Source organism: Gnatocerus cornutus, chromosome 4, assembly GCF_029298725.1.
Source record: "Gnatocerus cornutus isolate USDA-ARS CGAHR chromosome 4, icGnaCorn1.1, whole genome shotgun sequence".
Lineage (NCBI taxonomy): Eukaryota > Metazoa > Arthropoda > Insecta > Coleoptera > Tenebrionidae > Gnatocerus > Gnatocerus cornutus.
Genome location: NC_142236.1, coordinates 9,870,590 through 9,894,975, shown reverse-complemented (window position 1 = coordinate 9,894,975; position 24,386 = coordinate 9,870,590). Strand labels below are relative to the sequence as shown.

Sequence of the window (24,386 nt, the reverse complement as noted above, 5' to 3'; positions counted from 1 at the left end):
CGTGATTTCAAGACAACATTTACACATGCTTTAACAGAACTTTGTATCTTTGTATTATTCAAAGAAGAAGACAGAAAATGACTGACCGAGCTACCACTGGGAATGGTGAAGTAACTACGGTTACTGCAAATGTATTGAAAATGTATAAGGGAATTGTAACTGTTGTGACAATTCAAGATTTATTTCACGCCGAAGTACGTTCTGGTGGCAAGAGACATGTGATGGTTCCATGGGAGAAAGTAATAATAATAAGTTGCACCGTACAAAATTAGACTTATATTTTACAGTTATAGGTATGAAAAATATATTTTTAAGTGTTATGATAACGCAAAGGCTGATGTCTTCAAGTCGAAATTGCCACCTACGGATTATCAAACCCATATCCACAGATTGTAATTCGACTGATAATTTTAGGAGAGACTATGATTCCGAGAATGAAAAAACTCAAGCTTTTAAGAATAACTCATTTAACTCAGATTGGTCATGTAGGCATTGAAAAACAAAAAGAAGTAGAGAAAATAAACAAGTCAATGACACAAGTTTGGTAAAATTGAATTCATCAAAAACAGAAACATTTGGTCCATTCGAGCCGAGGATATACAATCGATCCGACGCAACAGCATAGATAATCAGCAGTTATTATGCCGCCCAAAATATCATTTGATTTCAAGCAATCACTAGCCAAGCGAGATAATTTCATTGAACAATTAAAAGAACATGCCAGATTTGTGGAAAGCATTAACCCCGAAGCAGTCGACAAGACAACATTACGACAACTATCATTACGTTATAGTCAAATTCTACCTTTATATGAAAGCATGAACAACATTCTACCCAAGATTGATGCACAATTAACTGAAATGGGCAATAATGAAGAAATGGCATTACATGTAAACATAAAGACTCAATTTTCAAGTTTGTACTTCACAACAGTTGCACAAGCAGAAGAAATTATTGACAGCAAGAAGGAACCTATAACAGCACCAGAATCTGGACAGATTGTTCAACAAATCAACGTAAAGAACTTTTTGCCACGTAGCAAGATTCCAATTTTCTCTGGGAATTACGAAGAATGGGAAAGTTTCATTCAAATGTTTGACGTTATCATTCACAACGACTCCAGCATCCCATCAGTGCAGAAATTTCTATATCTGAAGTCATCATTAGAAGGAGAAGCAGCCAAACTAATAGAATCTCTTACTCCTTCAGCTGCAAACTACGACATAGCGATCAAATTGTTAAAACAGCGTTATGATAACAAGCAGTTTACAGTGAATTGTCATCTAAAGTCGTTATTCAATTTGACACCTGTCAGCAATGATGTAAAAGAATTGAGAAAGTTATTAAGTAATTGCAAGCAGCATTTAATGGCATTAGAAGCACTAAACTTGCCCGTGAAGCATTGGGATACATTGATCATCTTCATCATGAAACAAAAACTGGACATGGCTTCAATTAAAGATTGGGAAATTCAAAATCAGAACAAAAATCAAAACGTGTTTCCATCTTTAACAGATTTCTTTGACTTTTTGGAACAAAGATGTTTTGCATTGGAATTATTGAACAATTCATTACCAAGCAATTTTTCAAATAAACATGACAAGAAATCGTTCTCAAAGTTTCATCAACCCGTACATGTTCACGCAGCGACGGAACAATCCAATTCATGCGGTTTATGTCAAGAACTACATCATCTATATCATTGTAAGCAGTTTCTCAGTCAAGATCAAGAACAACGCCAGGCTACAGTTACAAAATTAGGCGTTTGTTTTAACTGTCTTAAGCCAGGTCATTCATTCAAGAATTGTAAGTCTTCAATGTGCAAGCAATGCTCCAAGAAGCACAACACATTGTTACACAAGACTAAAACCAACAAACATGTTGAAGAGGATTCCAAGAATAACAACATTGTTTTGAAAACTTCATTTCATCAAGGAACCACAGTTTTGTTAGCAACAGCGTTGGTTGAAGTATCAACACACGACAACAACTGGGTTAAAGCAAGAGTATTCATCGATAGTGGTTCTCAAATCAATTTCATCACAGAACATCTAGCAGCTAAATTACAGTTATCCACTCAAGCCACAAATGTAACAATAAAGGGAATTGATCACATGAGCAGCACCATCAAGAAAAGAACAAAAATTCACATTAAATCAAGATTGAACAATTTCAACTCGAAAATAGATTGCTTAATTTTGTCCCAGATTACTGACAACGTTCCACAAGTTAAAATCAATCCAGATTTATTCAACATACCAAAGAACATAGAACTAGCAGATCCCGATTTCTACAAACCTTATCCAGTGGACATACTAATTGGCGCAGAATTAGCATGGCACATACTTCTTGCGAATAAATACATCATCAGAAACTCTACAATCCTACAAGAGACACATTATGGTTGGATCATTTCTGGGCCTGTTGAAACTCAAAACACATCAGCAGTTCATTCATTACATGCTTCCATGCAAACACTTAATGATCAAATCGAAGAATTTTGGATAACCGAAACTATTCCAGAAAACCCGCATTATTCGAAAGAACAACTACAATGTGAAGAACATTTCAAAAACACAACTACCAGAAATTCCAATGGCAGATTTGTTGTAGCACTACCACTCAAACAAAATGTTGAAACACTGGGTTGTACAAGAGCAGCAGCAGAGACAAGATTGATTTCTATGGAAAGAAAAATGAAGTATAACCAAGAATTTGCATCATTATACAAGGATTTCATCATTTAATATGAAGAACTAGAGCACATGAGTCAAGTAACAGAAGATGTTAATCACAAGGTTTATTATTTACCTCATCATGCCGTTTAGAAAGAAAGTAGTACTACAACCAAGCTACGAGTAGTATTCGATGCATCACACAAGAGCGACAATGGAACATCTTTGAATGATATTCTTATGGTTGGACCCACTATTCAACAACATTTATTTAATATTTTGCTTCGATTTCGACAACATCGTTATGTTATGACATCAGACATAGAAAAAATGTACAGACAAATTTTGATAAGACCAGAAGATCAAGATTTACAATGTATTTTATGGAGAAATCAAGAAGATAAGAGCATCATTGAATATAAGCTGAAGACCGTTACATATGGAACATCTTCTGCTCCATTTCAAGCCATCAGATGTTTAGTTCAACTAGCAGTTGAAAACAAGAATCTATACCCACAAGCAAGTTCAGTAATTCAAAATGACTTCTACGTCGATGCCATGATTACTGGATGCAGTGACATAGAAGAATTGCAACAAATCAAGACTGAAGTTTCAACGATATTAGAGTCAGCGGGATTCCATTTAAGAAAATGGAATTCAAATGTTCATCAGATCATCGGAGAAGACAACAAAGGCGAATTTGAGTTAAGGTTTATCAAGGACTCAGCAACACGTACGTTGGGTGTCTTATGGAATCCAAAAAAAGACGTTTTTCAATACGACATCGACGTTTCTACAAAGAAGTGCAATACAAAAAGAGAAATCTTAGGTCAGATCGCTAAGATTTACGATCCATTAGGATTAGTCAGCCCAATAACTATCAAGGCCAAAATATTCTTACAAATGTTATGGCAGTTGCAAACCAATTGGGACGACGTGATTCCAGAAGATATTTTAAGACAATGGCAAGAGTTTAAAGGACAACTATCAGCATTAAGACAACTGAACGTAAATCGTCATTTATTAATTGATGAACCGACAGAAGTTGAAATCCACGGATTTAGCGATGCTTCAGAAGCCGCATATGGTGCAGTCATATACATACGTTCTAGAGACAAAGATGGAAATTACTATTCACAAATATGTTGTTCAAGAACAAGAGTTGCACCTTTGAAACTTTATCATTGCCGAGACTGGAATTATCAGCAGCATTTCTTTTGTCCAAGTTATATGAAACAGTCAAGAAGTCGCTAACACTTCAATTTCATCAAGTCTATTTATGGTCAGACTCAACTATTGTCATTCACTGGATACAAACAGAACCTCATAAACTCAAGACATTCGTTGCAAATCGAGTCTCCGAGATACAACGTCTTACTAATCAAGAATCCTGGCACCATATACAATCACGTGAAAATCCTGCAGACATTCTGACAAGAGGAAGATCTCCAGAAGAACTTTTGAATGATACGTTATGGTGGCAAGGACCCTCCTGGTTAATTCAACAAGATGCATTTCCAATCACAGAAATTAACATTGAAAACATTACTGATTCGACATTGGAACATAAGACTACAGCTCAAGTATTGGTAAACAATGTCACAGCTGATTTACCAATAACTGTTACATTTCGAAAGTTTTCGAAGCTTTATGTTTTGAAAGCAGCAATAGCATATTGCAAACGATTTTGCCATAACTTGCGTTATCCAGAGAACAAGATCAATGGACATTTGACGACAGATGAACTTAAACAAGCTTTGGAATGTATTATTTACGCTACACAACAAGAACATTTTCAAGACGAAATTCGACAACTGCAAAAAGGTCAACAAGTGTCTAAGAAGAGCCCCATTTACAAACTAAATCCGTTCTTGGACAACAAAAATTGCATACGAGTTGGAGGTCGTCTGAAAAATTCAAACTTTCCGGAAGATCAACGCCATCCGTTAATCTTGCCAAAGGATAATCATATCGTCAATTTAATCATGGAAGAGACACATACACGTTTGTTACATTGTGGCACAGAGCATCTTCTAGCCGCAGTGAGACTTAACTTTTGGCCATTAGATGGAAGAAGAACAGCTAAACGAATTAGTTATAAATGCATCATTTGCTTTAGACATAAGCCATCTATTTCATCACATTTTATGGGTGATTTACCAAAGAGTCGGGTAATCATTCCAACCAGACCATTAGAAGTAACCGGAATCGACTACGCAGGACCCATAGAGATACGAGAAAGCAAAAGAAGAGGCAGAGTGCACATTAGCAAAAGCTATATTGCAATTTTCGTTTGTTTTAGTTCAAAGGCAATTCATATTGAACTTGTAACAGATTTAACCATCGAGCCATTTCTTTCTGCTTTTCATCGTTTCATAGCAAGACGAGGCAGTCCAAGAGAACTACATTCAGACAATGCTACTACATTTACAGGCACCAACAATTATCTTCGAGGTGTCCACAAATTTATAAAGAGCAACAAGCACACAATTTTCAAGAAATTGGTAAACTGGAAAATTGATTGGAAATTCATACCAGCACGTTCCCCACATCATAGAGGTCTTTGGGAATCAGCTGTCAAGTCAATGAAGAAGCACTTTTACAAAATCGTCAAGAACGAAAAATTGACTTTTGTAAAATATTCAACGATTTTAGCTGGTATTGAAAGTTGTCTTAATTCACGACCACTTACGCATATTAGCAACGATCCCAACGATTTAGTTCCTTTAACGCCATCACATTTTCTAATAGGCGACATTGCATCAGAACCATTTCACGTGGCATCAACTAAAACAAGATCACTACGTGATCGTTGGCAACATATTTGCATGCTAAAATCACACTTTTGGCAAAGATGGTCACGAGACTATGTACATCAACTACAGACACGATCCAAGTGGAACGAGCAGAGCCATAATCTGCAAGTTGGTCAACTAGTTCTACTCATGGATGAGCAGATTTCACCACTTCAATGGTCTCTTGGACGCATCGACAAGTTATTTCCAGGAAACGACGGTGTTGTGCGTGTAGTGTCTGTGCGTACTGCTGATTCAATGTTCAAGCGTTCGATCAAGAAAGTTTGTCCGTTACCAATTGATTATATTCAGTTAGATACTTTAGATAATATTCATTCATGTTCAATTAACAGTATTATTGTATTTTTGAAGGTAGCCCTTCAAGGTGGCCGGCATGGTCATGTAGGCATTGAAAAACAAAAAGAAGTAGAGAAAATAAACAAGTCAATGACACAAGTTTTGGTAAAATTGAATTCATCAAAAACAGAAACACAGATACTCCATCAGATTAATTAGAAGAAATATAAAGTTGGTTAGTTAATTAATAAAACGACTCGAAAAACTATAGAGTTTGTTAAAACTACCACACAGCGTTAAGAACGTGCAGATTAAAGTTTTGAAAAAAGGCAACAGAAGATTGCGCAAAAAGAAAAAGTCACTGTAATATATTGGGGTTTTAATGAGAAAGAATGAGCTATACGACGGTCAAATGCAACCAATAATTCAGATTTCAGTGATGTCTAGCAACTTTTCTATCAAAAGCTAATGATGAACCTACGATACCAAAGTCCCAATATCTATAGGGTCTGAGCGAGTTCACTTTATAATAAATGTAAAAAGATCAGAAGCTGCACTGTCAAAAAAGTTTGGCCTTATCTTACCATTTGCTTCCACAACCATGTGAGGAACAACAAGAAAATCTCCCGATTTCGCACATTTTCAAATGACTGCCATATAGCAATTTCTGCCAGGTAACGGTTAAGAACACAAAACTTTTTGACAGTACAACTTCCGATCTATCAATGAAAAAAGTTTTTGTGATCAAATTAATTGTATCCCAGGACTGAGTGCCTTAGGATCCTGAGATATTTCTGATGTGTTTTTTCTACAAATAGGGGGTAAATACGATGATAATAAGCAGAAATAAGAGCAAAAAAAAACCTGTTTTTTTTTAAGTAGAGGACCAATCATACAAATGCGCCCTGTTCTTTGGAGAAACCCTCTCGAATTAAATGACATGAACCCTTATGACGACACATCCCCTCTTATCTCCCGTAACAGCACCCTCCTATACTTGGAAACTCGCTTTCACCTATAGATTTAGGGACTTTGCTACGACACCAGTTGTCAAAATTGACAATTTGAAAAATGCCCGTTATTCGTAAAATAAAAAAGGAATCGGGAAAGAACAGTCACAGGTCCAGCCAATGAAATTACGGTTTTGCAAATGTTGGATAAGAACCCTCACGTCAGCCAAACAATTGGTAGAGCTTCTGTATATAAATGCTTTACCACCAAGGAGCCCGGATCTTACTCCACTATATTTCGTCTCTGGAGAGCGGTAAAGGAGCAAGTTTACCGAATTCCCATCAAAAGTGTCAAACACTTGGAATAGAAAATTAAAACCGCGTGTGCAGCTATCACCCCAGGCACATTGAGCCGTGGCTGAAGGTCTTTTTGGAACAGATTTCCAGCTTGTGAAGACAACGGTGGTCGCCATTTCGAACATTTGCTCCAATGAGTTAGTTGTAGTTTACCAATAAACCTTTAACTTTTTGACTTCAAAAACTTTGCTTCATTAACTTATCATTAAATAAACATCTATCAAATACGTCAACAAACAGATAACTATGCTTTAGAAAATTAGACAATTCAAAGCCAACTATAGCTTACAACCCTACCCCTAGCGGCCGGAGTCTCGATGTGACGTCAGCAGAGTGGCCGAACGGTTAGCATTGCGGCTTATGGAGATATGGAATCGAGATCTCTTTATTCTTTATTTTAACAAACTTATGTTTTGCTAATTGCGTTTTGACTGCAATGGCAATTTTTGAGAGGTTTTCTGCACCTGATGATTAAATATTCTTCTCAAAATATTTCTGAATTACTTTTTTTTGTAACTTTTAGTGAGGTGGACACGATTAAAGATGCTTTATTTTTGTAAGAACTTTATAAATCGATAAATAATAAATAAAAATTCACATTTTATGGTAGTCTAACCATTCTTTCTTTAAGGAAGAGTAAGCGGGGACATTAGACACCCGTATTTTATAGCTACTGTTACTTTTTAACCTTTCATTTATTGAATGCAGAATCGATTGTATTTTTGTTAAAAAGACATTGACTATCGACTCAAAGTTTTTTTATAACTTTTGAAAAATTGTATTTCCTAGTTCTTACACATACAATGCAAAAAATTGACAAATTTTTTCTCTATTTCTGGAAACGTATTCAGCATTAACAAATTTAATGTTATGTCAAATATTTTAATAAATAATTATAGCAAGATTAAAATATAAATAATGTTCTTATGAAACTAGTAAAAATTAAAAACAAATTAATTAACCAAAATTCATTATGTGGAAATAATAATTTAATTTAAATATTTTAATTTTATCTGTTATAAAGATATCTACCAACGTGGTAATGTAATATATTATAAGTACATACTACATAAATGTACATATATGCTTATATGACCTGACCTGACCTGACCTGACCATAAAATTTACTAGGTGTATGTCAACTGGGTTTACAATACATTCTTTATCCACGTTAACTTAACTTGCAGGCTCATTATTTCTCGTGGAAAACCCTTTATAATTATGGGGTATTCTATACCAAATCGACCACTTTTGACCCTGACCCTTTTCGATTTGGCTAAAAGTTTTTCATCTTTTTGTACCCTATGAAAAACAGTTGTCAGAGAATTTTTTCAAATTTATAAATTTTTCCAAAAAATGGCTTTTATATTTTCAAATGGCTATAACTTTTCCAAAAATTAACTTATTAGGACGTTTTTGTACTTTTCAGAAAAAAATTTAAGATGATAAATTCAATGAAATTCTCTCTTTTTTTGAGAAAAACCGTTATTTTCTCGAAGTTCGACATTTTTTAATTTATTTTATCAAAAAAACTTCAATTATAGTCAAAATTTTGAAACTTGAATTAAAACTCCGCCTACCTTTTGGGCCAACTGAATTTTGGCTGGAAGTCTGATTTACTCTGCAACATTTTGATAGTTCGTTGATATTTGCCAGAAGCCGGGGTAGAAATGTCTACACATTAGAAAAGGAAACAAGATCAAAATTGACGAAGGTTTCACGATTAATTAAATTCCCGCAAAACTGCAAATCTTCTTGACAAGTGTGACACTAGAGTTGTCAAATTTTTGATTATGTTGTGTAAAGGAGGCTAGTCATTCCTTGATTCGACAAATTCAAATCGTCATTTGTCCATGTGGGCGGGGTTAAACCAAAGTTACAAAATTCTGACTATAATTCTGCGATTATTCCCGCATATCCGAGAATAGGCCGATTTTCTTTAGATTAATTTTTAGTTTAGATTGCAATTTCCAAAATAAGATCGGTCTGTAATGCTAGGTTCTAAGGCGACCAATGAGAGACAGCAAAGAAATTGAAGTAGAAGAAATATGTGGAAGTAGCCAATAGCGGAACAACGTTATAATTCGGGGACTGAAATACCGTGTTTATGACTTAATTGGGGTACTCACTGCACAAAGAGACGAAACCACCACCATTGTTGATTCCTTTATCTTGGGTTTCGCCTCTTTGTGCAGTAAGTACCGCAGTTAAGTCATAAACACGGTATTTAAGTCCCCAAACTATACATACAGCACACATATTGCACCCAACAGTATTGCTGGTTGTCTATTCAGAAACCAAATCCCATTGTTTATTTTTGTTTAAAATTTCTCGAAATATCTAATGGCAGCATAAAGGACCCTAGTAGCAACCAACCAACGGCCGACAAAAGCTCAAAAACTCCATTCCAAACCATCACTTCACAGACGTATTGCACTGAATTCTTTAATTCGCTTTCTTTTGGAATATTTTACATCATATTCCAAGTTTATATGTTTTTTAGAAAGACAATGTATGGTATGGTATTAAGGGGGAGGGTGATGTATTCACTGCACTCAGGCCGCAATCGGCCCATTGTGCTGCCTCCCATTTTTCCCAGCTAGCTTCCTTCGAACCAGCCCAGCTTCAAAGCAAATTGAAGGAGGGCGGAGAGGGAAGTGCTGGGGACCATGCCCATATCTGGGTATTGATCCTTTCCCCACATGGATCTTCTTAAATCGACGAGCGCGGGGCAGTGACAAAATACATGCTCCACGGTCTCGTCGTCTTCTTCACATCCTCTGCATTGAGGGTTGCTTTTTACACCTACCTGGTGTAGGTGCTTATTTAGACCGCAGTGTCCCGTAAGAATTCCCACTAATAAGCGGAGGTTTCCTCTAGACAACCGCAGTAGATAATTTGTGACCTTTTGAAGGGGTACTGGCATTGTTTGTCTCGAGATCCGACAACCGATAGTGTTTCGCCATCTATTGCTGTGGTGCTCGAGATTGCTTTTGTTTATCAGCCCGTACATTGCTTCGAGGTTTAGCGGTATGGTTGGTCCCGGTCCATATGGTTTCCTGGATCCGCCTTTCGCCAAGCCGTCGGCGATGTCGTTGCCGCTGTTATCTTTGTGTCCTTTAACCCAAGCCAGAGTGATCAAGTTTGTTCTGGACAACCTTGTGAGTTCTTCGTGGGTTTCGTATATTAACTTTGAAGTGATCTTGTTGCACTTTAAAGCTTGTAAAACTGCCTTGTTATCCGTCAGAAATAGAAGGTTTTTGTTTGTGATGTTTAGATGCAACATCTCTAGGACTCCGTGTAGAATAGGTACGATTTCCGCTTGGAATGTTGTGGGTCCTTCTCCAAGTGGTATTGTTTCTTTTAAGTTCAGTTGTTGACAGTACAGACCAGCTCCTGAACCTAAGTTATTTTTAGATCCATCAGTGTAAAGGACGATGTCGTACGGTGTTTCGTCCGCAGTGGATGAATCTTCTAGGTGGATTTGGTAGGGTTTGTTGAAACCAAAGGTCGGTGTACGTCTGTCCACAGGTGCCCCTAGTAAAGGTATCTTTTTGACAGCCTTTCTAAGGATGCTTCCGTGTCGACTGGCCGAGCTCCCCACCTTCCACATTCCCACCGCTTTTAGTCGGAGCGCCGTTCTTGTCGCCACCTCCTCAACGTAAATGTCTAGGGGTAGTAACGAAAGGGCAGTCTCTAACGCAGCAGTGGGTGTAGTTCTCATGGCACCTGTAGCAGCAATGCAAGCTAGACGTTGCACCTGGTTCAGGCGCTTCTTTGCTGTTTCTTGTTCAGTTCTGGGCCACCAAACTATTGCACCGTAAGTAAGCATAGGTCTTATGATTGCAGTGTACAGCCAAAGAACCACCCTTGGAGCTAAGCCCCAGGTGGTGCCAATGGCTGATCGACATTGCCAAAAAGCCCTATATGCTTTTTCGGTTTTTACAAAGACAATGTAATAAAGGTGTAAAGCCGTAGATCCAATTTTTTTAATATTTCAAATAAAAGCACAATTTGCTTGCAAAAAGATGCTTGATTATTTTGATCCTTAAAGCCATTATACATAAGGTTCAGTTTTAAACTAGCTTTTTCTAGTAGGAGAGTGCTGCAAACGTTCGCGCTTGATGTGACGTCACCACTATTAGACCCTATTCGATACGACTTTGTAAGTTTAAAAAATTGGAGAAAAAGTAGTATGAGCGACATCTATGAAATAGACAGATTTTGGACCATTTTGAATACATATTTTGTAAACCGCGTTGACTATTCTCCTATCTAATATTCGTATACTATTGGAGATACAAACAAAATCACCCCCAAGGAGCAATCAATTTAATAACGTTACTTTCCATTTTCATCGTGTTGCTAATTTATTGTATGCAGTTTATGATCATTTAGAAACATTAGTTTAAAGTAAGATTAAATATTTCTGTACAGTACAAAAGTAATCATCCTGAGATAACAAAAATCAATAAAACAGATAAACATACTCAATACACGACTGATAAAAATTACCCGAGGTTCTATTGCAGGTATCGTCAAGATGAAACTGCAACCTCTACAACTTTTTTCATTAGGTGAAGCCAACAAAATAATTTTGAACGAAAACGTGCTAAGAATTTTCACAAAGAAGGATTTTGAAGAAAAGAAATTATGCATCATTTCAGTAGCCGGTCTTATGAGACAAGGAAAGTCATTTCATTTAAATTTCTTTTTAGATTTTTTTCAAAAAAAAGTAAGTTGATTAATGTTAAGTCTGTTTTACAAAGTTTTGAGTCTGTTTTAGATAAACATCAGCAATTTAGAGAACTGGTGCCAAAAATAAGAATCTTTACCGTCAGGCTTTTTGTGGGAAACTAGAGTAGATAAAGTTACAGATGGAATAACAGTATGGCCAGAAATTTTTCTAACACAAGGTGAAAACGTATGTTAATAATTATAGTCGGAATTTTATAACTTTGGTTTAACCCCGCCCACATGAACAAATGACGATTTGAATTTGTCGAATCAAGAAATGGCTAGCCTCCTTTACTCAACATAATCAAAAATTTGACAGCTCAAGTGTCACACATGTCAAGAAGATTTGCGGTTTTGCCAGAATTCAATTAATCGTGAAAGTTTCGTCGATTTTGATGGTGTTTCATCTTCTAATGTGTGGACATTTCTACCCCGACTTTTAGCAAATATCGACGAACTATCAAAATTTTGCAGAGTAAATCGGACTTCCAGCTAAAATTCAATTGGCCCAAAAGGTAGGCGGAGTTAAACCAAAGTTACAAAATTCTGACTATAGTTGCAGTGCGTTGCTCTTATTTTGTACTGTTCCGTTTTGATTTCATAGGTTGCAGTTATATTAATGGATACTGAAGGTACTTATGATCATAATACCCCAATGACCCAGAGCACGTGTCTTTTTGCCTTGGCTACCATGATTAGTTCTGTTTTGATCTACAACATAAAGGATCATCTTACCCTTGATAAGTTAACGGATTTACAAGTGATTGTCGTTTTATAAAAATTCATGGTTTTGTGTTTTAATAGATGTTGGTAGCTTTTCTAATAGACATTAAGTGCCAAAATCGTAGTAAATAAGGCTACCAACGTGTAAAAAACAGACAAAGCCTCTTAAATCCCACTTTTGATCATATGATATTTCAGCTGTTTGTTGAATATGGAAAACTTTTTGCCAACAACACTAGGGAGCACAAATCTTTTCAAAATCTACTCATTTTGGTTAGAGACTGGTGTTATTCACAAAACAATTCTTTTGGAATTAAAGGTGGAAACAAACTACTTGAACATGTCTACGAAGCTCATGAGAGATCCAAAATTCAAGAATTAAGATTAATCAAAGAGTCTATTTGTGACAACTTCGAAGACGTTGACTGCTTTTTGGTACCCTATCCTGGTACAAATGTTACTACAAATATTGACTTTCGGGGTCGTTTTGACAGTAAGTAAATCATGACTTTAGAAAATAGCTAAATACCATTTCTAACGACGGAGACCTCTTAATTATTGGTGAAGATAATAATAAAAAATTATTAATCCGCAAATTTTGAGATCCGGTCTATACATACTTAATAGTACAGTTTAGTTTTCCATTGCCACACATGTCAAACAACAAGATTTGTAAAAAACTTTGATACCTAACAATTAAGTGGGTTTAATGACATAATATGAACCATTAGTTCACTGCATTTTCCCAACAAGATATACAGGTTGTCCGGAAAGTGGTCCCCCAGAGTACTAAAAAATGTTAAAAAAAATCCAGGCTCTCTGTTTTCGCAGGCGGACCAATAGAAAATTAAGACAATGGCAACTTTGCAGAACTGTACCCCCCATAAATTAAATTTCCAGTAATCAAAGCCATCTATAACATTGTCCGATGATACAGTTTCACCGTGGTGCGCGACTTTCCGGACATTCTGTATGTAGTTCCACTTTATGAGTATGGTCCATTTTAGAAATGGAGAAAAAATTTCTACAAGAGATCAAAAGTTTGGTGTCATTTGTATTATCCCCAGAGCGTTTGGCAACAAAAAAAATTAATGGTCAAGATATTACATTAAAAGATTAACCAACATTGATCAAAACATACTGCAAGCCTTTCAAAAGTGGTGCACCAATAAACGTCAAAGACATGTACACGGTACTATCTTTCATACTCTTATCTAATTAATTAATTAATAAATTAATAAATTAAAAATAAATTAATTAATTAATTAATAACTAAACTTAGTAAACAAACCATTGTACATTTTAGGCCTTTTGTGAAGCATTCTATGAACAAATGGTAACAACATATTTGCTTGAATTTAAGAATTCAGTTAAAGCATGTCGTTTCTTAAATGAAGCTCAAGACATAAAAGAAAAAAATGTAAAGAAGTTTCGCGCAAGAAAAATGGGCACCCTTAAGGACCTTACACAACAATTTGAGGCCCGACTGTCTCAAGTAAATGTATGAACAGTCATAACTGTTAATATACAATATTTTTTTTAGGAAATTGACAAAGTTATTGCAAGCTACAGTGTCAAATTCCGTTTCTGGCGAATGATACGTTCCGTTTGCTCTCTGTTTAAAATAGTGAGCCCGTTTACATTTCAAACTGTTGTATCAGAGGGTGTATCTTATTGTATAAAACCTGTTCAAGAATATTTTAATGCACTTTAAAAAAAAACGGTTATCATTTTGTTAGTATTAGCCATTTCGCATGTTACACTTGGTGCTTTTTTCACTGCCCTAGTGGTTTGGGCTTTTGGAATTTACTTTTATGCATTTCATTTTCACAGAAATGTTTAAAACGGTAAGACAAGTGTGAATTCATGATTCAAAACCATTGTGTATTATACTTTAAGTAATATTTGTTTTTTAGTTTTATTTTGTTCACTTAGTAATTTTAGTGTCTAGCTGACTTTTTTGTTGTATTGTTATGTTTTTATTCAATAGATAATTTAATTGTCATTAGTTACTATTTTATAAGAATAATTCCCTTGCTCTCTGGGTCATGAGTTCTGGACCAGCCGGTATTTAAAATAATAATAACAATAATACAATTGGTCTGCCGAAGAAATAGAAGCTCTTGCAAAATTTGAAGACAACTAGTCGCTGAGTGCTGCTGATTTACACATAGCAAAACTTGGACAACTAACAGAACAAAGGCCTGGCATGGAAAGTTCAACTTTCATGACCTGAAGACGTATCGTAGAAACTTCTAACGAAAATCAAGACAATGTTTTACTGGAACATCTTCACCAGAATTCATTTAAGAAGGTTACTGAAACTAGCGAAAAAACAGTTCGCTAGCCGTCAAAATCGCGCAAAAAAATCTCAAATATACCGAAATGGAAAATTGTGCAATTGCACACAAGATATTCTAATGTAAAAAACACAAAGAAAAAAAAGTGATTTCTGCTGGTGAATTCTTGAATCATGGTAACGATTTTTAAAATATTGTTATATTTTCATTTGGGCAGTAGAAACACCCGTTGTTTCAGCCGTCATTGTCCAATTCTAACGCACTCTGAAAACCGCATTATTTTGCGAGCTGTGATAGCCGTAACAAAAGGATTTTGACAAAGATGTTCTAGCAAGGCATTGTGCTGATTTTAGCCAGAGACTCGTCGATACCTCTTCTGGCTGGTCAAAGTGTGTGTTGTCACACCTTTCTTATCGTAGCTATACAACTTCTGCCAACGTTTGAATCAGGAGTTGCTGCACATAGCGACCAGTCTTTTTATAAATTTTGCAATGGCTATTGCTTTTTCGGTAGACAAATCTATTACTGTGATTATGCTGTTTAACTTGTATTCATTGTGTTACATTCATTTTGTAATAAAATGTTAATTTAATATACATAATTAGTTTAACTAATTTTCTTTACTTTGAATGCCCATGAAAGTATGTATTTATTTCTCTTTTTTTTTAATTTGTAAAAATTAAGCCGACATTTGCAAAATTATCTCCAGTTATAAAATCATGAGCAATTTTGGAAAACCCTGACATCTGTCTTTTTAAGCGTTTTTCATTTGTTATTTTGAAATTTGAAGTTAGAAAGTGTAGAATTTTAAACTTCTGGTTCGCTATACTTAAATCCACATTTTTGTAATCATGATGATTAGCATTGAGATTTTGATTCAACGTCCGAGTGTTGACATAATAACATAGGCAACATAACCAAAAAAAGTAACTGTTTTGCGTGTTATAATAAAAACAATTTCACAGTATTGTTAACGCAAAGTAGAAAAACATTATTTGATATTTTTTTTTGTTTTTTTGTGTGATAAAAAATTCCAACATATTTTATTTGTATTCCCAAATTATACATGCTATACGAATTATTATGTAAATACAGATGTCCGGAAAGTGGCGCACCAAAAAAACAATAAAAAAAAACACTATGTTTCCGCAGTAGGACCAAAATAAAATTAGGAAAATGGCAACATTGCTGAACTGTTCCTCCAATAATTCAATAAATTTCAAGTATTCAAAACCATAGTAACTTTATTGGCTTTAGTCAGGTCGGTTCATGAATAAAGCGCGAAATTATATGCACAAAAAGACAATACCAATCATTAAATTGTGTAAACGTTATTAATAATTTAAAGATACTATTTATAAGTATAAACTTTTGTGAAATATTGTGTAATAGTGAAGTTGTAACTAGTTGTTTAACATCGTTGTATTTTTAAAATAAGAAATATATTGAATTACAATGCTTATAAGTTTTTTTATTGTTGTTTGAAATCGGAATTCTTCCTCAAGTTATTGGCGCAATTTTTAAATCTGAGAACGCCATCTATCCACGAATTATGAAACGACCACCCATTATTGGTACAATTGGCGCAACTCTTGAAATCTAGGGTTGCCATCTTGGGGGTAAATAGCCGAAGGACCACCAATACCTTTTAATGTTTGTGTATGGTTGGAAATGACACACTATTTAAACTCAACTATTTAATAACGATAACAAAACAGGTAATGTGATAGACGAGGAAATCGCGACAATGTACAATTGAATTCAAAAGTCTTTGGTCGTCATTTCTGTCACTTAAAAAATATGCCAATTCTAAATCAAGCATTTGCGTCAATATAAATAAATGACAGTTTGAAATTAATGTCTTTTCTTGTAAAAAATTTGGCACCGTCTGCTCTTGATAAGTGTAGAATAGTCGCTCTTGCTTCTGAGGGATTGTCTCTAGGCCAAATAGCGGAACGGCTCTCTATATCAAAAAAACATGACAACATGTTGAGAGTAGTTATGATCGAGTCAAAAATAAGGTTTACAGTTCGAAAGCCTCGGTTACAATTCAATGTCCTTACGAAATATTGATGACCAAAAACTTTTGAATGTAATTGTACCAGAAGTGGTCTAGTCTAGGAACGGCGGCAAACTGTGTCTCTTCTCTGGTCGAGAAGCAGCATGGCAGATCGTGTCCTTGATATAGTAATTCCTAGTAACATTTTGCCTTGTGGTTGGCAACGAGGCGGTGCTGCCACAACCTCGCTCAATTTGGTAGCTTAACATCAAAAGTGCCGACCCAAGCTTTCCCTACTGATTATCTCTCTATGCTGTCAGCTCAATCAGGGCTAACTGGAGGATATTACACTCTTGGAACGTTCCTAGACATTGAGGGGGCATTTGACAATGCAACCTATGACTCTATGGAATTAGCTCTAAGGAATCATGGGGGAAATCAAACATTAATAAAATGGGTCCTAGCCATGTTGACAAACAGATCAATCAATACAAATCTTGGTAAGTGTTGGGTAAAGGTCACCGCTACACAAGGATGCCCACAGGGAGGAGTTTTACCTCCACTTCTGTGGAACTTGGTAGTGGATGACTTAATACATAAACTGCACATGGAAGGGGTCTATGTGCAAGGTTATGCTGATGACATCGTAATCTTTGTTCAGGGCAAGTTTCTTGACTTGGCTGGTGGGGCGCGACGTCAAGGCTTTGGGTCAAAACTCTTTTGGCTAAAGCTCAAAGATTAGCGTGCCTTACTATAACAGGAGCGATGAAATCCACTCCCACATCGGCCATGGAAAAGTGAAGGAGTCAGCTGCGGCGGGATTCCTTAGGTTAAGGTGTACAGGGCAGTTGAAAAATACAACAATGGGCACAGGACATTGGGCTATCGCCCAACTTGTGACAGACATCAACCCCATTTTCAAGATGAGGGAAGATTGTATGGCTCCCAGAATTGTGATCAATCACTCATATGAAGTGATAATATCTTCAAGAGAAGAATGGAGTGAAAGAACAAGAGCCATAACTCAGGGGGGCTGGACCATCTGTTATGCAGATGGCTCGGTCTCACAAGAGGGCTCAGGCTCTGGAGCTGTTATTTGGGGCACGAATTTCGGTGTCTCAACATCACTGGGTAGATATATACCAGTGTGTTTCAAACAGAAACCTTTGCTGTAATACAGTGTGTTACAGAATGTACTCAGAGAGCTATTGTTAATAAGCACATCTGCTTCTTTACTGACAGCCAAGAAGTTTTGAAAGCTCTGCAGTCATGCAGACATGCGTCAAGACTTGTCAGTGAATATCATACAGCACTGCAAAATCTGGCAAGGCGCAACAAACAAATTGTGCTTTGCTGGATACCAGGACACACAGGGGTCGAAGGGAATGAAAGGGCTAACCGATTGGCCAAAAGAGGCTCAGCAAAGGGCTTCTTTGGACCGGAGCCGGCTCTTCCAATTCCGAAAACCCTCCAGAAAAACCTCCTGAAAGAGTGGATTGAATCACTCTACAGGGAGGAATGGCAAAAGCTTGAACTGCGACAGTCTGGGCTATTTATTGATGGACCAGACTTAAAACGCAGTGAAGAACTATTGAAACTCTGTAGGAAAGACCTCAGAATATTAGTGGGACTGTTCACAGGACACTGTCCCCTTAACAAACACATGCACACAATCGGTCTCAAGACTGACGACATGTGTAGAGCGTGTATGGAGGACACGGAAACTCCACTACACATATTATGCCTCTGTCCAAATTTTTCTGAACTGAGGAAGGAACATATGGATTTTCATATTTTGGGGCCATATGAGATTCGGGAAGCACCCATAAAGAGCATCCTGGCGTTTGCAAAGACAACAGGGCTCTTATAGGTCGCCCCGTAAACGAGGATTGCACACAATGGGTCAATAGACCTCAGCGTGCGGCTTAAAGGGTCTCCTCGGAAACAACAACAAAAAAAAAATGCTGTCAGCTCGAATTCTGACCAGCGAAAAGTCTTGACACTCGCGTTAACCTCGGCCTTAACTTCTACAGTCGAGACCAGCACTTCGTTAATTTGTTCAACCGTATGCTATCCACGGCCGTCATTAACGTACGAGCGCGAGAGACAACAATGTCTAGTTGCAGGCCATTCTCGACAATGCTGCGTCGAACTTTGTTACAGAAAAAGCGGTAAAAAAGCTAAAACTAAACAATGTCAAAAACGTGAATATCGCAGTCTCCGGCATCGGTGGGATAGTGGCACTGATAAAGCCAAATTAAGATTCAAAACCGCAGTCCCATTCTTCAAAAAACTCAATTAGACTGGGTCATCAACGGCTCTTCAGGATCCGATCCGGTCCAAGCGCAGATCCCGTGCAACATTTCGAACATAGAATTACATGACGCCGTTAAAACATTCTTTAACCTCGAAAATTGCGGAAATTCCGGAACGAAGACAGAGTTTGTAAGATGATTCTCAACCTTGAACGACGGCTTTAAAAGACTCATTTGTAAGGGAACAGTACAAGGAACTTATGACCACTTATAAATTGCTAGGACACATGGTAAAAGTCCCAGAACCCGGCCATATTGCATACTTTGTTCCGCACCATGCGGTAGTAAAAGCCAACTTAACGACCAAATTGCGGGTAGTCTTTAACGCGTTCTTCAGAACAATAAGTCAATAAATAACCACTCGCTGGTGGGCCCAACATTGCAACCCGAACTTCTTTAAATCCTCGTCCGGTTTAGAACGTATCCTGTGGCCATCACCGCATCCATTCAAAAGATGTACCGCCAAATTTTATTACACCCAGATCATCAGAAATACAAGCAAATCCCTTAGCGTGCCGACGCGTCTGAGCCTATCAAAATTTACAACCTGCAAACGGTTACTTAAGGTTTCGCAAGTTCGAGCTTTTTAGCGACTAGATATTTAAAAGAACTCGCAAAAATCGCGACAGCCGCAGATCTAACCAATGCTGCACGGGCCATTCGCCGGTTTTTTGATGATGACGACTTGCTGACCGGTGGCGACACTGAAATAGAAGCAGTCAAGCTTTGAAATGAAGTAAAATCTAATTTGCAAAGCGGTAGCTTCGAACTTCACGAGATTATGTCCAATCGCCAGACAGTTATTCGAATTATGAAGAGAACAAACAAATGCGAGAAGCAAGAATTCCAATTGGCTGAATGGCAAAATAAATTTGCCAAGTAATGTTTTATCCGCGGCTATGTTAAGAAGACCCGGAACTTCTTCAGGCGTCGTTTCTACACCAACAACAAGCGCAGGTCGTCCGAGAAAATCATTTCTGGAAGCGAGCGATAGAACAAAAAAACTAAGGAATAACAGCATGATAAAACAATCGAGTCCAGAGGAACTTATATTTGCAACACAAATAAGTTTACGTGGAAAAGATAAAAGAGATGCAGCATCAATTGTCAAGCAGATAAATGCTTCTCCCAGAAGAACTACAAAAACACAAAAAACTTTTAAAACGGAAGAACCGGTTAAAATGACTACCAAAGAAGTTCTGGCTTTATATAAGGGTTCGGGAACCACGAATGATGGCAACACAGCTCGTAGATTTTATGCCAAACCATCTTTAGTGGCCAATTTTACGGGCATTGATGAAGGAGTGATCATAAGATTTAGCGTAATTTAACGAACATTTTCAAGTGGCTGCAAAATTAATGTAGCTGCTTTTGACAAGTATGCTATCAATACAGCCAAGTGGTACTACATGCCATCCAGTGTTCACAAATTACTAATTCATGAAGCCCAAATTGTAGAATCTGCTCTTTTGCCAATTGATCAGCTTAGTGAAGAAGCACAAGAAGCACGCAACAAAAATTGCAGGAGATTTAGGGAACATCACGAAAATTTTCTAGAATCAGCACCAATGAGGATCTCTTACATATGCTTTTGGTCACTTCAGATCCCCTAATTTCGGCAAAAAGACAATCTCCAGAGAAAAAAAGCGTAATATTACCGCAAGAGGTTCTAAATTTATTGGTAATTTCACCTATTCCTAAATCAGGTCTTATGAGCTTGGAAGAGGAAACATCAGATGATGATGACCTCAGTTACTCGTCAAGCGATTAAAAATTGTTAAGTAAATTTGTACAAGTGTTTATAAATGTTTCTACCATCAAGGGAGGCTATGAAATGTCAAAGAAATTTGCCGCTCATTATAAATGTGGAATTAGATTTTTCAACTGACATTTGTAGTTAACCTCAATAATACAGCAAGTTAGTTTTGAGAAGAAAACTGTTCTAGTTGTGGTTTGAAACCTACAAATCAAAAATTTGAACACAAAACTTGAACTGAAACGTCGTTGACGTAAGTTACATTATAAATATTCAGGACAGTTATATTCACAATGAAAACAAAGCGGCAAAGCAGTGCACGACAGGAATTCCAAACCACCCTTGATGCTAGAAACACCTTGTATTAAAATTTTTAAAGGTACCTATATTTTTGTATTAGGGTTTATTTGTTTTAATTTTTGTATTTATGTGATTATTTTATAATTATTATAGCCATAAATGTTTGCCAGTTTAAGTTAATTACATACCTTAATAATAACATTTCTGAAACAATTAATGGATCGATAAGCTTTATATTATGTACTCGATTGGACAATAAGTTAATATAATTATGTCTCTTGACTCAAAAAACCTCTGCAAATTCGTGAACATTGAAACTTCGGTCATGCTGGACTTGCCATTTGTTTTTTTCTAACAATTGTCTCATTCTAAATAAATAAATTGAAAAAAAAATCGGAAATTAGAATTTTTATTCACGAAACGCGAATTTTCGTTGCATGATCTCCGCCATTTTAGTCGGCCATTGTAAATTTTCATGAACAAGGATTATATTGTTAATCAGCAGTTAGGAAAATTTTAGGTTAATACAAAAATCAGGATTTTGAATCAAAATGATTTTGATTCAAAAATCATCGTTTTGGTATTTGTCCAGCTAGATCTGCAATTCCGACCACTGTGCATCGTATATGTTTCGATAAAGCTTTGTATTTACTTCAGATATTAAGTAATTGAGAAAAAACTCAGACGTTAACAAGTAACGTCCTCGTTTATTATAAATTAGTTAATATTCTTCTCAAATAAATTGGTACTTTAAGCTTACTTCATAAATCAACTTTTAAGTTAAAAAAAATTAGAAGCTGCATGCGTCATTAGATATTTTGAGAAAACTGGTTCTCTTCACTGACGGATAGAAATGCCAAATGAATGTAAAGCGACAAAAAATAGAATCTAATTAGTTTAGGTGCCAACCCAATTAGTAATACATATAACGTAAACATTGTTTTACTTCTAAATAATAACTTACTTCTATGTGGAATCTTAATACATCTTACTACAAACAATTTGTTCGAAGACAAACTGGGACTACTGACCATTAGTGTAACATTAAGCTATAACATTTATGTTGGGCTAATTAAGCTGTACATGTGTCCCAGAGAAAACAGGCACATGCAGACAACCACACGACACCAAAACTTGACAACAAAAAATGTTTAAAGCAAAAGATAATTGAGTTAAGACCAAAATACGGTAGGCAATCACGATCGCTGAACCGACGATGGCCAAAGGTATTGTGAGAGGTTTTTTATAATTGCTAGGATACGCAAAATAAAGACTACTTTGTCCATTCGTCAGGCTGACATAACGGTCCTGTTACCTAGGAAATTGAAATGGCTTTTTATTTCCCCGCCATTCTACCTATGCAAAAGATTTCGGGTTTGGCTCTTACCTACACTTCGACGAGCGTATTGCTTGTACAAATATCAAACACATATGAATCTTCTCATTGCCACTGAAACTGAGACAGTTAAATATCATTAAAAATATTTCTTTAAAAGACTATTGCAAGATGCTATTACCTAAACCTTTGAAAGGTAAGCAAAACTCATACCACGAATACATAAAGCAACAACTAGTCCTTGTGGCTACGTAAATAAAATTACGCAGCTAGCTCAAGCATAGACTATAGTTACTCATGTGTGCAAGAGTATATAAAACTTGGCGTTCGTATTGTTTTGCATTTTTTAATGAACATAGTCAAAAAATGGTGTAACAAAGTGTTTAGGTGCACAATGTCTAAAAATCAGCACTTTAACTGTTGTGGCCAATTACATAAGATAATCAAAATGCCATTTGTCGAACCAAATCCTGCAGTTGCAGCTAATATTCACACTATTTCTATTATCAACAATTTTTCAATTAGTTTATCTTTAACTAGGGTTCAATGTTACATTGCATCAAGAATCATTCTCACTGTCCCTTAATGGTGAAAATTCCTGAGAACAGGTTTACAGTTGTTGTGGGGTCAAACGAAAAGGGGCGTTCTTGTGTACCTTGACGATTATAACAAACATTTTTTAATTGTTATTAAAGATCACGAAACTTACTGTTCAAGAAAAAAAATTGCCATGTAGTTTAATCTTCGTGTTCAGAAGTGTCATACTATTAAGTAACTGTTGGCACTCCTATCCACCATGTGGGAAACATATTTTTGGGTATTTTTTAAAAAAATGTTCGTAAACTGGTTATAAATATAGTAGAAGTCACTTATAGCTTATAGTCACTTATAGGGTCGTTTATAAGCCTAACTCGCCTATAACGGCGACGTCATCAAATGCTGATCAGTTTCCGTAAGCGCCAATGCTTAGGGGAAAAGGAAGTAAGACGGCGTAGCGGGTAAGACGGGGTACCCAGCGAAACTCACAGTTCAAACTGACCAATCACGCGTGTTCATTCATCGTTCGATGCGCCGCTATAATACTTGTCAGTTCCCCGGCGGTAAATGGTTCGCAAGTGCACACATGTCGAAAAAATTAAAAAAAGTGTCTTACTGCAAATTGTTTATCATATTTTCTTCAGGTTTGACAGATGACTGTGGTTTGTTAAATAAATAAGATGGTACCCCATCTTGCCCCCCAATGAGAAAAATGTTGTTCTTGCTTGTTTTTCGTAAAAATAAGTGTGTTTTTTGTGTGCTTATTATAGTTTTTCTTTTTAGAATGGTTCGTGACTACAAACGCACGACTAACAGAGGGTCGTGGTCCGAAGAATCCATGCGAAAAGCAGTTAAAGCTGTTTTGGATGGAAAAATGGGTTATTATAAAGCAGCTAAACAATTTAATGTGCCACAGACGACATTAGAGAGAAAAGCTAAGTCTGCTCGCTCAGTGTTGACGAAGGAAACATCCGGTAAAAACTTACCTATACCAATTAACACGTTCAGTGCGGACATCAGCCCGGGCTGATGCGTCGCTGGTTCGCCGCGGCCTAACATCAGCCAGGGCTGATAGCGATACTCCTACAACTCTTTTTATTGAAGCGCTTGTAGCGAGCCAGTTCCCACCACGGGCGGGGTATACTTTTTTTGTCCGAATGGGAAGACTTTATCGTTTCAGAAAAAGAGTATCGGCCGCGTTTTTAAACTTTTTCGCAGCAACTAAAAAAGAAGCATTTTAGATTTCTCCTGGAAACATTTTCGTCGTTTTAGTTTTCTTCTGTCAACAGATATTCACAGTTTCTCTTTT

The 24,386-nt window shown here is 36.5% G+C and overlaps 4 protein-coding genes across 4 annotated transcripts; 3 read left to right on the top strand and 1 right to left on the bottom strand.

Annotated features, from left to right (window-relative positions):
* Positions 1-641: 641 nt before the first annotated feature.
* Positions 642-2,747, top strand: LOC148176388 (uncharacterized). Its single transcript, XM_088035079.1, has one exon. It carries the CDS (start codon positions 642-644, stop codon positions 2,745-2,747), a length of 2,106 nt encoding a protein of 701 aa, XP_087891205.1.
* An 18-nt stretch (positions 2,748-2,765) lies between these two features.
* On the top strand, positions 2,766-6,207 carry LOC148176387 (uncharacterized). The gene is made up of 6 exons (XM_088035078.1): positions 2,766-2,798; positions 2,829-3,767; positions 3,830-5,932; positions 6,000-6,002; positions 6,039-6,130; positions 6,198-6,207. Exons 1-6 carry the CDS (start codon positions 2,766-2,768, stop codon positions 6,205-6,207), a joined length of 3,180 nt encoding a protein of 1,059 aa, XP_087891204.1.
* A 3,466-nt stretch (positions 6,208-9,673) lies between these two features.
* On the bottom strand, positions 9,674-10,798 carry LOC148176386 (uncharacterized). The gene has a single exon (XM_088035077.1). It carries the CDS (start codon positions 10,796-10,798, stop codon positions 9,674-9,676), a length of 1,125 nt encoding a protein of 374 aa, XP_087891203.1.
* Positions 10,799-13,677: 2,879 nt separating this feature from the next.
* LOC148176385 (uncharacterized) lies at positions 13,678-14,524 on the top strand. The gene is made up of 5 exons (XM_088035076.1): positions 13,678-13,726; positions 13,841-14,029; positions 14,078-14,239; positions 14,322-14,381; positions 14,486-14,524. Exons 1-5 carry the CDS (start codon positions 13,718-13,720, stop codon positions 14,522-14,524), a joined length of 459 nt encoding a protein of 152 aa, XP_087891202.1. The 5' UTR covers positions 13,678-13,717.
* Positions 14,525-24,386: the final 9,862 nt, after the last annotated feature.

What these genes read in the sequence shown, in the direction of transcription:
- LOC148176388 (XM_088035079.1), top strand. Translation starts at nt 642, where the DNA reads ATGCCGCCCAAAATATCATTTGATTTCAAGCAATCACTAGCCAAGCGA.
- LOC148176387 (XM_088035078.1), top strand. Translation starts at nt 2,766, where the DNA reads ATGAGTCAAGTAACAGAAGATGTTAATCACAAG. An exon ending in CAGAAGATGTTAATCACAAG is followed by an intron (nt 2,799 to 2,828) that starts GTTTATTATTTA and finishes CATGCCGTTTAG; the next exon opens with AAAGAAAGTAGTACTACAAC. An exon ending in CAGAAGCCGCATATGGTGCA is followed by an intron (nt 3,768 to 3,829) that starts GTCATATACATA and finishes ATGTTGTTCAAG; the next exon opens with AACAAGAGTTGCACCTTTGA.
- LOC148176385 (XM_088035076.1), top strand. An exon ending in TTGAGGCCCGACTGTCTCAA is followed by an intron (nt 14,030 to 14,077) that starts GTAAATGTATGA and finishes TATTTTTTTTAG; the next exon opens with GAAATTGACAAAGTTATTGC. An exon ending in TCACAGAAATGTTTAAAACG is followed by an intron (nt 14,382 to 14,485) that starts GTAAGACAAGTG and finishes TTTAGTGTCTAG; the next exon opens with CTGACTTTTTTGTTGTATTG.
- LOC148176386 (XM_088035077.1), bottom strand. Translation starts at nt 10,798, where the DNA reads ATGAGAACTACACCCACTGCTGCGTTAGAGACTGCCCTTTCGTTACTA.